Genomic DNA, 17,762 nt, shown 5'->3' on the forward strand with positions numbered 1-17,762 from the left:
GAAACCAAAATTTCTCCCTCCTAATCTTACCTTGACCTGATGCTTTGGGCTTCTATCATTCTTATCCTTTCTCTCATCTATGTTTCTTGTTCGAATCAAATTCCTAGTGGCTGGGGAAGGAATATTTATTGTTTTAGGAAGTAGTTCGTAAACTTGTCTTCCTAATCTCTTATCACAATTTTTTCCTATGCTAAGTGGCCTTCAAATTATTGTGGCTCCTTTCCTCTAAGGGTTTCAGTTCAATTAAACATGAGTGCTTACTAGGGGCCAAGTGCAATGCTGTCTCTGGTTTTTGATAGTGATGAAGGTAAAAGTGATTCCCACAAGCAGAGAGTTTACCATGCTCTAGAGTGGAAAGCTCTAGCAAGGGGGTAACTGGTGATCTGAATTTATAGTTGGCCACTTTATCACTAATGCTGGCAGAACACAGGCAACCTGGCCATTTTTAGCTTATTAAGTTGCAATCTGATGGCAGCAATGGATGATTCTGGGACCAAAGAACTGTCTCATTGCAGTTAGGAGTTAGTGCTCTTAACAGAAAAAACAAAACCCTGCAATTTCCTGTCCCTGAGAAACCATCTGAGTACTTCATACGTGTTGCAGAGGAACAGAGGACGTGTGCATAGATAAACCCAGACTGCTGCCAGGATTGATTGCCAGAGTCAAGGACTTTCACCAGATAGCCCTTTGGTTCTGTAAACAAGCATTCCCAGGATGGTAGGACTTTTTTTTTTTTTCTTATTCCTATTTTTTCCTTTTTAGTTGACCTGCCCTCTCATTTTAATTTTTTATGACGAAAAATTTCAAATGTATACAAAAGTAGAAAGAACAAGAAACACAGCTGCAATTACTAATATTTTGTCAATCTTATCTATACACCAAGATGCATTTCTAAGATAAGGCCTTTTTTACATAACTATGTCATTATTACTACTATGAAAACAGTACCATCTAATATCCATTTCACATTTAAATGTCCCCAATTGTTTCAAAGATTTCTTTGCATTGCTAGTTTGAGTCAGGATTCAAATAAGAGCCATACATTGCATATGGTTGTGTCTCTTAAATTCTTTTAATCTAGAATGGTCTCCCCTCTTCCCCAATCCCCACACCATTTGTTGAAGAAAGCCAGTCATTTGTCCTATAGAATGTCTCACATTCTAGATTTGTCTGACTGCTTCTTGTGTGTCTTTTAGCGTTCCTTTTCCCATATAATATTAATTCTTGTTCATATTTTCTTATTTTTCTAAAGTATGTGCTACTAGAAATTAAAAACAAAAATACTCTGGTGACACTGAAGGAATTTATTGCACGGGGGCGGGGGAAATTGATCAGTTAGGATATAGGTAAACCAGTCTGCTGTTCAGGAAAGATCTGAGCTTATGTAACAATTTGAGAACTACTGGCATATAAATGGGGGAGGGGAGTGGGTGAGATCATCCATGGAAAATTGGGTCCGAGATGGAACCCTGGAGAAGCCCAACATCAAAGATGTGGGCAGAGGAAGAGGATACTGCAAATGAGACCAAGAAATAGAGAGTTAAAGAAGGAAACCCAAGAGTAGAGTCACAGGAGCTGAGGACAGTTTCAAGAATGAGGGATTGCTCAGTGGGTGATGCATTTATAAAACATATGCAAAGGAAAATTTATAAAGTGGGCCAATTTTATATTCAGTAGAATTCATTAAAATTAACCTATATATTTATCCCAAGGAAGTAACTATGTAGTACATTCTGGAAGACAAGGAGTTTGTACTTACTTGGGAGAGCAACAAACAAAAGATCGTTGGCAGTAATAAAAATGAATCACAACTGGGGCGCCTGGGTGGCTCAGTCAGTTGAGTGACCAACTCTTGATTTCAGCTCAGGTCATGGGATGGAGCCCCGCCTCCGGCTCCATTCTCAGCAGGGAGTCTGCTTGAGACTCACTCTCTTTCCCTCTTCCCCTCTCCTGCTCTCTTTCTCTCAAATAATAAATAAATCTTAAAAAAAAATGAATCATAACTTTTTTTTAGATTTTATTTATTTACTTATCACAGAGAGAGAGTGAGCAAGAGTGCACACAAGCAGGGGGAGGGGCAGAGGGAGAAGGAGGCTCCCCGCTGAGCAAGGAGCCCGATGTGGGACTCCATCCAGAACCTGGGATCATGACCTGAGCTGAAGGCAGACACTTAACCGACTGAGCCACCCAGGCATCCCAGAAAAAGGAAACATAACTCTTTTAACAGTGAAACTGAGTTCCAAAATCTAAGAAATTCCACTTTTCTGTGAAATCTTTCTAGATTGATCTTAAAAATTCCACCTATTTGTTTTTTTAATTTATTTTTATCTATTTTTAAGATATTTTATTTATTTTTCAAAGAGAGAGCATAGCAGCAGGGGAGGGGCAGAAGGAGAGGGAGAAACAGACTCCCTGCTGAACAGTCACGCAGGGCTCCATCCCAGGGCCCCGGGATCATGACCTGAGCCGAAGGCAGATGCTTAACTGACTGAGCCACCCAGGCACCCGTTTTTGTTTTTGTGAGCATCCACTATGTGCTCATTACCCTCCTGCTGGTAAGCAAGATAGAATAGTACATGTGACATGAGCTCTATTCTTTCCATTTACCATATTCACCATACTCACCAATCCTCTGTCACTCTGGTTGTTTGGTCATAGGATTCACTGATGAGTTGTGACATAGATGTCCTCTGGTTTAACTAGACCAACGGTTCCCATCAAAATCACCAGAGGGACTTATTAAATACAGATTGCTGGCCCCATGCCTAGTTTCTGATTCAGTAGGGATCAGAGAACTTGCATTTTTAACCAGGAGATACCAGGTTGCCGCTCCAGCAGTCATACCATGAGAGAACCCTTTTACTTTGCCAGCTCTAAAGGTCTATTATCCCTTACTTAGCAAAACCGCATTACCTACACTCACAAATGGGTTTAACTCTCCATTATCTATCTCCACTGAAAATTCACTAAAGCCTAACAATGTTGTTGAATATGTAGACGTTATTTGTTGAAATCAAAGAGTGGCTTAACATTTTCAATCTTATCTTCTTACACTTTACTTCTGTCTCAGGGATGTCTGTATTGGGTTGCTATAGCTGCCAGGAGGCTCTCAGTACATCTCGCACTGCACTAAATACAGGAATTTAACATATGCTTTTTGATATGCCTTCAATGGAGTAGGTAGCATGTGATATTTTCCTGTTTGGCGATCATTATTTGATTTGATCAAATTTGATACAAACTCTTAAAAAAATGAGTATTTAATCTTGGTTCATTCTTGAACAGTGTTCTGAAGTCCAGGAGACCACACGGGGCAATCTGGTGGTCTGATAAAATGGAAATCTTCCTGATAATCAGGATATAAGGATATTAGTCTCAGTACTGCCATTGGCTTTATTCTGGCTGTAGAAGTCACTTAACCTCTGGTGGCTCTGGAAAATTAGGAAAATATTGACCATCTTAGATTCAGGAAGCATTAATGAAATGCCTGTTTTTTAATTTTATTTATTTATTTATTTATTTATTTGGCAGAGAGAGTGAGCACAAGCAGGGAGGGCAGCAGGCAGAGGGAGAAGCAGGCTCCCCGCTGAGCAGGGAGCGATGGGCTGCCGCTCCCCCTGCTTGTGCTCTCTCTCTCTGCCAAATAAATAAATAAAATCTTTTTTTTAAAAATGCCTGTTTTAAAAATACAGGCTCTAGGAACCAAATTTAATTTCAAAATGGTATTTTTATAAGAATTAATTTTAGAAGTAAACAGTTTTCCACTAGAATCACAGGAAAATAAGTTTTGTTGCGTGGTTGTTGTTGTTTTTGGTTTTGCTTTAAAGAATCAGATGCTGTAGTTCAAAAATTGAATAAGTATTTATTGTTCCAGAAGGTACATTGCTTTTTATACATATTTCATAAATGATACAGGATTTTACACATGTTCAATATTTTGCTATTTGTTTAAAGGACTTTCCTCCACATTTCCCTCCCTTGCCTCCCACACACCCTGAAAGAATTTGCTCATTGCACTGTGCTGTTTCTTCTTCAAAACCCTGCACACAAACAGGACAGATGATTTAAAAATAATTCACATAACTTAAGAAAAATAAATGAGGGAAGGGGTTGAACAACTGGGGTCCTGAAGGAAGGGGAGACATGCATCCTTTCATTCCATCATGCCAGTGGAAGGGGTGGTGGCCGGAGCAGAGCAGTGGCGGTCCTGGAGGGCCTTCAACCTCTGCAAGGCACCTGGAGTCTGGGTTTGTCATCCCAAGTGTTTCTTTTCATACACAATGATCCCCAAAAGAGGAAGAAAATGAGAAATAACCTCCTTGCCACAATGAGGGGGGCGAATCATGTGAAAGAAAAAGCCAATCGGCTGTGTGGCAAGCCTCATCATCCTTTCCATCCTGCCCCCACAGTAGTTAAAAACAGGATATTAGACACGGATTCCTTTGACTCTTCAAGTGCAGATGTCATCTGGAAATATGGTAGAAAATATTTTGATAGAGTATAAGATTAATTCTTCCTTCTCTCAATTTAAGATAAGAAAAAATAGGGTGAAGAGGGTAGGCTGAAGGAAGCCATAGAAATGTATTCCTGTATAAAGATAAATTGCACCCTTTGAGATCCACACACTTGATTTACAACTACTGAAGTGGTGGAGGTGGTGGGGCTCACAAACAGTGTGGAAGTGTGTGTCCTTCAAGATAAACAAAGTCTCCAGACAAGGCAGCGCCATCTGGGTGGGCTGGAATGCTGTCACACAAGCAGATTAACAGCAATGAAATTATTCTGGTTTGAAATGGCTAGAGAGCCATGATTTTTAGCCAATTTGTAAACCTTACATCTTCCTGATTTGGTAATACAGCTGAACACCCCCCTCCCCCTCTGATTTCAGTTATGGAGGGAGAGGGGAATATCAATAGGATAGTTAAATAAAGGAGGGAAATTCTGCCTCCTCTTAAAGATTAATTAGTAAAAAACAAAACAAAACAAAACAACCTCATGCAGTGTTGCCAATGATTCCTAGATACTGATCCAGAGCACTGGAATATACAGACATTGAAGAAGGTATTACGGGATAATCCAAAGTGTCAATTATCAAACAGTCGTAAGTTGGTTCCAACTCTTATATGGATAAAATCAGCGTAACCAACAGGAGTGGGTAGTTAGAAAAGGGGCATAAAGAGGAGAGATTCCTGGTCACTTTGCAGAGACTGGGTCCAATTTAAAATAAATGCTAATGGCATGGGCTCAGACTCTGTTTGCCACCCACACATCTTGAGGATTTGCTTTTCCGGTAGATTTATTTACTCCTATGTCAAAAATAAGAAAAGTTAAATTAAAAAAAAAAAAATTAGAGCTGAGTGGGGTGCTGGTGTGTTACTGTTTTGCTGACCCTGCAAGAAGATGCAAGAAAGGAACACCCCCAGCATCCTTGTCTCTTTATGAATCTCTCAACTACATAGTGCATCATTTTCATCCAGAAACTAAGATGCTTGATTAAGACAATATTCACTAAGCCCTTTGAGCTTATATTCCACAAAGCCTGATCCTTAGATTTTAATATTCCCTTCTTCCCTAAGATCCTTTTTGTTTTTGTTTTTTAAAGGTAAAAACCCTCTACCCTGACTTGGCTCCCAGCTTCCACCTGCAATGCTTTAATTAAAAAGGCAAGAGTTATAAACAGGTGTTCTTTCTGCCAGGTTTCAGAGGCTCTTTGCAGATCAATCTTTTTCACCAATTTGTCGAAGGGGCAGATGTACTTGTAATGGGTCTCTCAGTCTCTTAAGGTCCATTTCTGCCTAAAATAGAAACAAAAGGTGAGAAAAATTGGCTAGTGAAGCTTTCAATGATATTATTATCTCCTGAGAAAAGGAAATTGTCTTTTCTGCATCACTATGAATCACAGAAATCATCTCAATTACTCTCAAAATAAGAGTGCCTCAGAAGCAAAGGGCTTTAAAGGCCCAGGACAACAAAGGGAGACCAGAATGGAAGTCTGTCCCGGCAGCTTCAGCTGTCAACAGAGCCTCCAGAAAAGGCTGTGCTGTGAACACGGCAGGACTCAGAGGCTCAAGAACCTGGGGAGCACGTGACGCACCCTGACGGCGGCTCTCAAACCTTTAGTTATTCCTCCAGTAGTTGTTTAAGTTTTTCGCTTAGTGATTTTAAAAACAGGGATGTGCTGTCAACTGCAGCACTTTCAAAACTCACATGGGCTGGGACCTCACCCCTGTGGAGCTGGATTGTTAGGCTTCGGGTGGGGCTGAAGCATCTGTATTTTTAACAGCGCCAGGGATGATTTGATGCGTTCCCTCCAGTTGAGAACCACCACACAGAGCAACAAGAAGACACGAGTCAACTTAGGCCAAGGCAGGAAGACTGACTAAGCCTATTCAAAGTACAACCTCTTGGTACCAATAAGGGACAGAGAAGAGCAACCAAACATTAAAGAGGATAGAAAAGCTTCTAGAGATTTTTAAAAAATCTCTAAAATCATGTAAGACTACAGAGAAGAGGAATAAAGATTTATTCAGCAAAATCAAAGATATCAGAAGGAGGCACCCGCAGAAATTTGAAAGAGGTAACTATTATGAAAAATAAAATATATCAATCTTTTTAAAAACAGCATCTTCTAGTTCAATAAACTCTGACTTGTGCCTCGCAAACATTTGCAGTAGTCTCTCTTACCTGGAGTTTATTTTTGCCCCACTGGTATCACACATTTTAGGTGGGAAATCTTTGGAAATTGTTGTAAAAAGATTTTAAAAAGAGAGAAAAGTAAAAATAGACAACTTTAAAGAAACAAAAAGAAAAAAGTAAAAATAGCTCTACAAATTTCAATATGCTACTGTTAATAGGATAGACAGGACCCATCATTTTTTCACCTGCTTGTGTTCTAAAACTTTCCAGAGAGGTGTCCATGCTAAAATAGACATTCTTATTATCTGAGGAATAATTAATATAGGAAGAAGAGGGTGTGATCATTCTTTCAGAGTTTACCCATTGAAGCACTATAGTTATGGATAATAGTAATACATTATTAGTAATAGTAATATAGTAACATATTACTATAGTAATGGTAATATATTATTTATTATTATTATACCAATACCATACAAAATGGAGCTGGAATTTATTTTTATTTTTGGAACACTTACCTGAGCAATTGCATCCTTGAGTTGATTATATTTCTCTAGGTCAAAATGTGACTTTTTGGCTCCTTTATGGAAAAATAATAAGTATTGTCTATCTCTGGCTTCTGGATAAACATATTCCTACAAATTAAAGGAGAAATTAAATTATTAGTCCTTAGAATACTAGCTTTACAAAATGAGCACTAACCGTTGATTAGGTTCAATATACATGCACACATATAAAGATATATACTGATAAATGTGCTGTGTTAAATATTTCTTAAACATTTTTTATTGTGAAACACACATGTAAGAGTACATAAAACAAAAATGTACATTACAATGAATCATCACATAATGAATAAGTTAATCATCACCAGATAAAGAAAATCTAACATTGCCAACAACCTGGAAGGCATCCTCCTGCCTCTTCTCTATTAGTAAGCTTTCCTTACTCCCAAAACTCATCACTATCTTGCCTTTTATTGTAATTATTTTCTTACTTTCTTTACAGCTTTCCTACTTAAGCATGAATCCCCTTGAACTCTAATTTTAGCTTAATTTTACCTGTTTTTTTAATTTCATAAAAATGAAGTCAGACAGTAAGTATCGTGTATGGCTACTTCCGCTCAATATGTTTGTGATAGTCATACTTTTGTAGTCCATTCATCTCCATTGCTATGTTATATTCTATTGTATGACTACATCAAAATTCATTTATCCATTTTACTATTGATAGACTTTTGGGTTGTTTCCAGGCTTTGCTATTATAAATAATGCTGCCAAGAACATTTTCGGGCTTATCTCTTCTGTTGGATATATATCTGTGAATGGAGATCCTAGATCATAAGGTATGCTTGTGTTCAAATTAGGAAGGGATATGAAACAGGCTTCCAAAATGGTGGTACCAATTATACTGCCCTCAGCAGGATATGAGAGTTGCCATTATTCCATATCCTTGCCAATGCTGGGTATTGCCAGTTTAAAAAAAAAAAAAAGTTAGCCATTCTGGTGTGTGTGCAGAAGTACTACCTCATGGGACACCTGGGTGGCTCAGCCGTTAAGCGTCTGCCTTCGGCTCAGGTCATGATCCCAGGGTCCTGGGATCGAGCCCCGCATTGGGCTCCCTGCTCAGCGGGGAGCCTGCTTCTCCCTCTCCCACTCCCCCTGCTTGTGTTCCTGCTCTCACTATCTCTCTCTCTCTCTGTCAAATAAATAAAATCTTTAAAAAAAAAAAAAAATTAAAAAAAAAAAGAAGTACTACCTCATTTTTCAAAAACAGCTGTACTGAGACATAAATCACATACCATACAATTCACCCATTTAAAGCATAATGTTCAATGGTTTTTAGGGTATTCATGAAGTTGCACAACCATCACTACAATCAATTTTAGACCATTTTCATCATCCCCAAAAGAAACCCTGTACTCTTAATAGTCACTTCCCATATCCCTCAACATCTCCAATTCCAGGCAACTATTAATCTACTTTATATCTCTATGGATTTGCCTATTCTGGACATTTCATATAAATGGAATCATACAGCACGTAGCCTTTTGTGGCTGCCTTCTTTCAAGGTTCATCCATTTGTAGCATGTATTGGTACTTCATTTCTCTTTGTTGCCAAGTAATATTCCATTGAATGGATATGCTACATTTTATTTATCCATTAATAAACTGATGGACATTTGGGTTGTTTCCACATTTATGGCTATTATGAATAATGCTGCTATGAATATTCCTGTACAGGTTTTGTGTGAACATGTTTTCATGTCTCTTGGAGATCTATAGCATTTTCCTGATCACTCATGAGGCTGAGGCCTTTTTGTTTCATGTATTATTAGCCATCTGAATTTCCTTTTTTAGATGTGCTTATTCAAATCTGCCATCTTTTTCTATTGGGTTGTCTGGTTTTTTTCTTACTGATTTACAGGCTTTGTTAATATATTCTGGTTATGGATCCTTTGTTGGGTATATGTACTACAAATATCTCCTCCCAGGCTGCTTGCCCTTTTAATGGTGTTCTTTAATAAACAGAAATTCTTAATTTTCTTAAAAGATTTTATTTATTTATTTGAGAGAGAATGAGCAGTGGGGAGGGGCAGAGGGACAGAAAGAGAAAAGCAGACTCCCTGCTGAGCAGAAAGCTCAATGCTGCTGGCTCGATCCCAGGACCCAGAGATCATGACAGAGCCAAAGGCAGACACTTAACCAACTGAGCCACCCAGGTGCCCCCAGAAGTTCTTAATTTTAATATACTCAAATTTATCATTCTTACTCTTCATGGTTAGCACTTTTCAATCTGGGTAAGAAATCATTCCCTATTCCACAGTAACTGACATATTTTCCTATATTATCTTCCAGAAGCTTTATTTTATTTTTTATTATTTTTTTTAATAAATATTTTATTTATTTATCAGAGAGAAAGAGAGAGAGAGAGCACAAGCAGGGGGAGCAGCAGAGGGAGAGGGAGAAGCAGGCTCTCCGCCAAGCAGGGAGCCCGATGTGGCACTCAATCCTGGGACCCTGGGATCATGACCTGAGCTGAAGGCAGACGCTTAACCGACTGAGCCACCCAGGCATCCCTATTTTATTTTTTAAAAAGATTTTATTTTTAAGTAATCTCCACACCCAACATGGTGCTTGAACTTACAACCCTGAGATCAAGAGTTGTATGCTCTACCGACTAAGCCAGCCAGGTGCCCCTCTTCCAGAAGCTTTATTGTGTAACCTTTCATATTTAGATCTATAATCCATCTGGAATTAATTTTTGTTAATTAAGGATGTGTAAGGATGGGGTTGTTTCATTTTTTTTATATGGATATTCAATTGTCCCAGCACCATTCGTAGAAAAAGACTCTTCTTTATTTGCAGCACTATCTTTTTAAAATCAAAAGTTCATTTATACCAGGTCTGTTTCTACATTCTCTCATCTATTCCATTGGACTGTCTTTGTGCCACTGCCTCAACTATTGTAGTTTCATAAATAAAGCTATAGTCTTCCATATCCTGTATAGCAAATCCTCTTACCTAGTTTTTCTTCAAGGCTTTATTGGCTTTTCTTAATCTTTTACATTTTCATTGAAATTCTAGAAGCAGCTTATTCAAATCTCTTCCCCGCGCCATCCCCAAAATTGTTGGAATCTTGACTGGGATTGCACTGAATCAAACAGATCAATTTGTATACAACTGACATGTTTTAGTATTTATTTTTCTAGTCCATGAACATACTTAGAAGTTTCCTTTAATTTTATGTTTTTCTGCATAGAGGTCCTGCACATCTTTTGCACAATTTACTTCTAGATATATTTAAAAGTCATTTTAAGTTGCATCTTTTAAAGTCTCATTTATAATTTTTTGTTGTTGGCAATTGATTTATGTATATTGACCTTGTATCCAGTAACCCTATGAAACTCACTTATGGATTCTAACCAAATATATATACATGTTTTTGTATTTTTTTATGTACAAAAATCTTTGAATAACATCAGTTTTCTTTCTTTCCAATCTTTACATTTTTTTCTTGCCTTCTCCTCCAGGGATAATTTATGTTTGCTTCTGCCTGGCATCTATGATCACTAGCAGTGTGGGATTACCACTATTTTAGGAATACCTTAGTCTAATTTATGGAATTGAGATGAATGAAGTTGGGCTATAGTTCAGAGAGAACCTACAACAGGTTCATCCTTATTCTACAATGGTAGCCATTAGAGGTTCCAAACCAACGCAATCTCTATGGTTTTGGTCCTAGATCATCAAGTATGGCTCAGCTTCTTAGTCTCTCCATCTTACCCTGCTTAGTCAGCATAAATCCCCAGTGGAATAAGCGTACCTGACACCAGGTTCACCTTCCTGGAATTCTTCTTCTTCAGGTCCTTGCATGGTAATTTTTGCTATCTTATAAGTTCTCTAGTGTTTATAGGCAAATGTATTTAATGTTTTATCTAACTATTCTAACTTTTCCTAATGGGAGGATTGGTCTGATGCCTAGTATGTCATATAAGAAGCAGAAGTGAATATTGAGTTACTGATGATGACAATAATGGATTAATAGTAGCTAAAGGGAAATAAAAATTGAAAAAAAAAACAACCTGAATGTCTCACCTCCTAAGACATTACAGTCTAGTAGAAGGGTGAAGACATTATATGTGAATAATTATAATACAAGATAGCATAGGATGAGTGAAATCAGAGGCACAATGTGCTACAGGAATTCAGAAGGAGAGTTCTAAGTTGGCTGTAGGGAACTGGCCAAAGGTTCATGAAAGATAAGCATTTAAGAAACCTTGAAATATAACAGGTAGAGATCAACAGGGAGAACTCTCCCAGTTGATAGAATGATGGGAAGTTAGGAATGAAGTGGTAGAAACTCAGGGCATTTGGGGGAATAAAGAATACAATTTGATTTGTTTAGAACACATAGTAAGTATACTGTAGGGAACTGACAGACCTGTGGAGAAGACAGAGAGCAACCAGTTATGAATATCAGGCTAAGGAGTTTGGACTTCAATCAATACATAAAAAGAACCTATTAAAGGGGTGTGTATATAGGGGACAGGAACAGGGAAGAGAGGAGAGAGAAGGAAAGAAACAAAGACAGACAGACAGCAAAGCCATGTCCAGAGCTGTGATTAGACATGACTCATCTGGTTGTTCAGTTCTGTTGAGCATGAGCCAGACATGGGACTAGGTGGATACTCTGGGCAAACAATGGCAGGACATGAACAGTTTATTGTCTCTCTTCTCTCCTAGACAAGTTTGGGAGGCCCAGGAAGGTTAAATACCATTCTTGGGCTTTCATTTTCTCACACGTAAATAGGCCGTGACCAGTGGTCTAACAACAATAGAAACAAAATGCCTATGTCAATCGCAGCCATATAAAAATATGAGAGAAGCAATTCTCAGCTTTCTTTTGATACCTAAGAAAATAGAAAAAGGTTCTCATGTCTCACTTACTGCAAATGTTTTTTATCAAGGGAAGTTGGATCTGTGTTGGTATCATACAGATAATAATAAGTGATAATAAATCCTTCTTACTTTTTAAAGTGACACAGGGATTTTCAAGCTACTTTAAAAGTAACACTGGCAACAAAAATTAGTTCCAGATACTGATACTTAGTAAATGAGTCTTGGCTGCTAGAGAACAGGCCAGGCATATAAAGTGATTAGATATCTATAATTCTCATCTCTCTTCCATGAAGCAAAAACAGTAACAAAGAAGCCTACCTATACTCTTAGCATACTTAGAAATAGCCCAGAGTTGAGTTTAACTATTTGATTAGTTATCACCAACTTTCCATTCCAAGAATTCAAAAAAAACAAAAAGCTTGAGACTACCCTATCCAACTATTAAATTAATTACACAGTACATAAAAAGCCAAGCCAACTTGGCTGAACAAGCTATCCTGAAGCAGATCATTCTTCTCCCTTTGCCCTCTTATTCTGTAACTTAATGTAAAATATTTTTTTTTTCTGAATTTAATGGTTTATATGGCTCACTTTATAGTCTGTGAGGTTCATGAGGTCAGGAACCCTGATTTACCTCCCTACCTTTAACACCTAGAATAGGGCCTAATACACAATTAGCATGCATGTGCACGTGTGCATATGAGTGTGTGTGTGTGTGTGTGTGTGTGTGTGTGTAGGATAAATGGGTACTTAAAGGGAACTGGCCTTAGAAAGAATACAAGAGAAAAGAGAACTACTTTGACAACCAAAACTTCATTAGCATCTCATTAAAAGTTTCTAGAAGAGGAATTCTTACCTGGCGTGTCATTACAAAATATGCATACATTGCCATGGCACTTCCGTAAGTGATAAAGTAGGTGACTGGCTCCATGATGTCCCAGGAATATTCCCACCAGGTAAGCCGGGCCAAAATGCCAAACTGTGTGGCCATGTAGGCAAGTCCACCCCATAGCACCAAAGTGGTCCTCTTCTCAGCTTTTCTACTAATCTCAATTCGTACCTACAGGGCACACATAATCAATCAACAATATGGCATTTTGACAGAGAACCAATTTTAAATTTAAACTGTTTTACGTTCATGGAAGAAATAGGGCTCATAATCAAGACATGTTAGTCTCCATTCTAGTAAACGTAGCTTGTCTGTAGTTTTCACTGAATATTTCATAGGAGTAACACTTTTCTTAGGACACTTGTGTTTTATAATGTTTCACCCTAGAAGTAGATGAAAATATGGTGAAACTACAGAAGTAAGTCAGTGTCAACAACTCTTCATCCAACTACACAATTATCTTTTTTGAGGGAGGGATATGAAAACATGCCAGTGTTCTCTTAACTGTAGTATACAAGATGTAATCTATCATCATTGTTTACTCAAGGAGTCTGCCAGAGGGCAGACAGTACAGTGAGTCAGAGCATGGACTCTGGATTCAGAACAGCTGTGTTCAGGCCCTGATCCGAGTATCGTCGTCAGTGTCACTACAGAGTTATTCTGAGGACTAAATAATGGAATACAGGTAAAATACTTGCACAATTCCCAGCACACAGTAAGTATTCAATAAAAGATGACAATTATTTTGTTATAGCTGGTACATTAAAAAAATGCTTTTTTACATCTTGAAAATACCAAATTTAAATCTCATTCTCCTTCACAACAGTTCAAGTTTATCACATTTCTAATGGTCTTAAATTTAATGAGAACAACCTTGAGATACAAGTTCATTATTTTTAAGGAAATGAGAAAAAGCACAATATGAAGTGTATTTGTTCCCTTTCTTAACCTGATAGTCTAATTCCTTACAATGAAAATATTTGCATCATCATTAAAAAATAAGAATGACACATTTAGTATAAAACATCTGGAAAAATGTGAAGAAGAAAATCAATCATCATCCTACCACTCCATTAGCATTTTGGAATATATTTCTTCTGACATTTTTCCTGTGGTTTACATATACATATATATAAATATGCATAGCTATATGCACACCACATTTAAAAATTAGATCATAGTATACACATATGCACACTATTTTATAATTTACTTTGCATAAAATATAATAAGATTCTTCTATTGCATATTAGGTCTATATAATCATTTTTAACAGCTGCATAACATTCCATATAATATTGATTCTTAACTTGGCCAAAATCATTATCCACTACACACATAACTTTTCTCAATCAGTAATTATTTCAATTTTTGTTGCAAAGGTGGTAAATCTGGTAAGGGCAGACATTTAGAGCTCAAAGTCCTATGCCCATTATGAAGACTCAAAACTATTCCTTTTTAAGTTTTTTCTTAGCTTTAATTGGACTTTTTTTATGGTTCAGACCCCAAAACTAAAGGACTAGTTTGACTGACACAACTCAATTACCAAAAAAGATGGGGGGGGGGGAAGCAAACATATATGCTCTAGAAAATTACTGTTGCAGAGGAAAGCCTGAGATTTGAATCGGCACCTTTTCCAGGGGAGCCAGTTGCTCTTTGAGATCCTCTAATCTTTCAATAAGCTCCCTTTCCTTGTTTAACTGGTGCTGCTCGATGCATAGCGTGGTGTACAGCTGCTGGACGAGTGTCTTTACATCATTCAGGGTTGCTGCGTTTTCATGGCTTAAGAGGTCTGAAAAAAAGGGGTTACATTTTTTAAAAGTTTGCCTTAGATAGAGCATTACTATTCCCAGGGTTACTAGACAACAATAAAAACAAGACAGATTCATTTGCTATAGGGACCCCCACCATCAGTGTTCTACTGAAGGAAAGTGATAGTTCCTTTTCAAAAAAGAGGTATCTACAAATCCTAGAAAGTCAATTCATATTTAGGCAACTTGAAAATTTTGAAGCCAACATCTACTGTTATATGCTTGGAAGTCAAAATGCTACAAATAAGGTTACAAATAACAATAATCTTCATTAGATAAAAACAAAAAATTTTAGGCAATAGGTTAAAAACTAGTAGAGAGGTTTAGAATCAATCCGATTATCATGCTTATCAAAATGCTTATCTATAATTTATCTGTGGTCCTGCCATTTTAATTGGTGATTGTTTTCCTGTTTAACACAGAAAAAAATACACAGAATATCAAATTTGCAAATACAAAGGTATAAATAAAAATACAATTATCCTAAAACTCTTACGCTCCCATACACCTTCCCCTTAGCATACCAACTTTTATTTATCCCTGTTGGGAAAAGACACAGAACATAGCTGTTTAGGCCTCAATATCATGTTTGAGAGGGCATTAAGTTAAGAGAATGATTGAAAGGGTAAAAGATTAAATTCTTTGATTCAATATCTTCTTCTGTGAGTAGCATGTGTTTCCAGAGATCTAAAAATTACGTTTTGAAAAGCTAGTAAAAAATCAGCTATGGGGCACCTGGGTGGCTCAGTCAGTTAAGCGTCTGCCTTCAGCTCAGGTCATGATCCCAGGGTCCTGGGATTGAGCCCCGCGTCGGGCTCCCTGCTCAGTGGGGAGCCTGATTCTCCCTCTCCTCCCTGCTCATGCTCTCACTCTCTCTCTCAAATGAATAAATAAAATCTTAAAAAAAAAATCAGCTGATCTCAGCTGTCAAAGAATAAAAACAAAAAGCACAAAAAAGAAAATTTTTGTTTTAAAATCTTATTAGCCTTAAATGTGACATTTTGTTATGTACAGCATAAGGTCACTCATCCAAATCAAAATAAGCCATAGTCATAATTAGCCATGTGTTTAAACTTTTTTCAAGGATGTCCTTTAGTACAGTTATCACAGAAATTCAATCAATGAAAAATTCAAGTAAGGGCAGCCAATTGCATTAGAGAAGAGCTGATATAGTAAAATGGGATATAGCACCTAGCATAGTATCTTGCACACTTCAGCAAATGTGTGCTGAGTTAATGGGAACAGACAAAAGAACACTTTGAGTTCTAAAAGTCATCTATGTCAACAGGGCCTTCTTTGTACTGAAGGTGTAGCTCACATTTGCATATGGCTTTACACTTTCCAAAGTTACCAGAAGAGGAAGCTGCACTCTAGAAGGCATAGCTTATTTGGAATGTCACAGTGAGGTGGTAGAGTCCATGTCTCCTGACCCCATGACAGGAACTGAGTCATAATGTTGCTACTAGATCAATAACAGTATTTCTCCTGAAAGCTTAATCCCCTTTCAAAAAGACAATTCCTTATCTATTATCTATGGCTAACAAACTCTCTACACATATATTATTTATATCATGTTATCCTCACAATAACAGCATGAGTAAACTTGGCAGCCAAAATTTATAAATGAGGAATTTGAATCCTAGAGATAAGATTAACAAATGTTTTTGTACTAGGTACTGATCTAGTCACTACAGAGGGAAAAAAAATTAAATATGAGAAAAACTAATGATGTAATGTATGGTGATTAACATAACAATAAAAAAGTTGTAACCTGAAAAAACAAAAAACAAAAAAAAATTAAATATGAGGTAGTTGCTCTCTTTAAGGAGGTCTCATAATAATATTCACAAAGTTGCATAGCTAGTAGGAAATGGACAAAGATCATCTGGTAATCCAATGACTTTCCTGTTGAATGTTTTCTTTTTCCATTTTAACTTTTTTTTTAAAAGATTTATTTATTTGAGCAGGGGAATGGGGGGAGAGACAGAGGGAGAGAGAAAATCTCAAGCAGATTCCACGCTGAACATGGAGCACAATGGGGGGCTTGATCCCACAACCCCAAGATCACAACCTAAGCTGAAAGCAAGAGTCAGATGCTTAACTGACTTGAGCCACCCAGGCGCCCCCATTTTAACTTTTAAAACTGTAATTACTGTATTTGCTTAGAAGTCCAAGGAAGGAAGGGAAGGAAGGAAGGAGGGAGGTAGGGGAGGAAGAAAAGAGGAAAGGAAGCAAGTAAGCAAAACTAAACAGAATCTCTTCTCTTCTTTTTCCTAATGAAGCATGGACATGTTAATGACCAAGCATGTACAGATAATCATAACCTGAAAATCTATAAAATTGGAAATCAGGCTTGGAATTTTTTTTACAAAAAAAGTAAGTCTCTATTAGAATATTGTTCATTGAAAACTTGTTAGTTTAAAAAATTAGTATTTGTATTACAGGTTCTGCTGTGTAGAACATTATTTTTTATATCAATCTTTTCTTTTATGGCTTCTGGGTTTTATGTTATACTTAGAAAGTTCTTTCTCAATCCAAGGTTATAAAAATATTTCTCTTTAGATTGTCTTTCAGTACTTTTAATATTTTTCTTCTTCAAAATTTAAATTTTTGATCCACATACCTTTGACACAGTCTTCCACTTCCAAGTATTTTTCTTACATATATACTCATAGACTTCCTAAGTGACACATATTCAAGACAATTCAACACTACAGTATATACTATAGCAAAAGATGAAAACTACATAAAGGTCCATCAATAAGTTTCTAGATCCTTTCTTGTCTTTCTCCCTTTTGTGTGTTGCTGATTTTCTTTAGTGATATATTTGGATTTCTTTCTCTTTATTCTTTGCATGTTTATTAGTGGCTTTTGATATATGGCTACTATAAGGTTTGTATATAACCTTTTCTGCATACAGCAGTCTATATTAAGTTGGTGGTCATTTAAGTTTGAACCCATTCTTTTCTCCTCCCCTCCCGATGTTTTAAGTATATGTTATTACATTTCATATCTTTTTTTTGG

General features: G+C 37.1%; 1 protein-coding gene across 1 annotated transcript in view; it reads right to left on the bottom strand.

The window, feature by feature from the left end:
* Positions 1-3,842: 3,842 nt before the first annotated feature.
* Positions 3,843-17,762, bottom strand: part of MCU (mitochondrial calcium uniporter) — a 198,984-nt gene continuing 185,064 nt past the window's right edge. The window contains exons 5-8 of the mRNA XM_036114127.2: positions 14,559-14,719; positions 12,895-13,098; positions 7,155-7,271; positions 3,843-5,795 (exon numbers count right to left, since the gene is read on the bottom strand). Of these exons, the coding sequence (XP_035970020.1) occupies positions 5,718-5,795; positions 7,155-7,271; positions 12,895-13,098; positions 14,559-14,719 (560 nt within the window). The 3' untranslated portion in view covers positions 3,843-5,717. The remainder of the gene's footprint in view (positions 5,796-7,154; positions 7,272-12,894; positions 13,099-14,558; positions 14,720-17,762) is intronic.

Source organism: Halichoerus grypus, chromosome 7 (genome assembly GCF_964656455.1).
Source record: "Halichoerus grypus chromosome 7, mHalGry1.hap1.1, whole genome shotgun sequence".
Lineage (NCBI taxonomy): Eukaryota > Metazoa > Chordata > Mammalia > Carnivora > Phocidae > Halichoerus > Halichoerus grypus.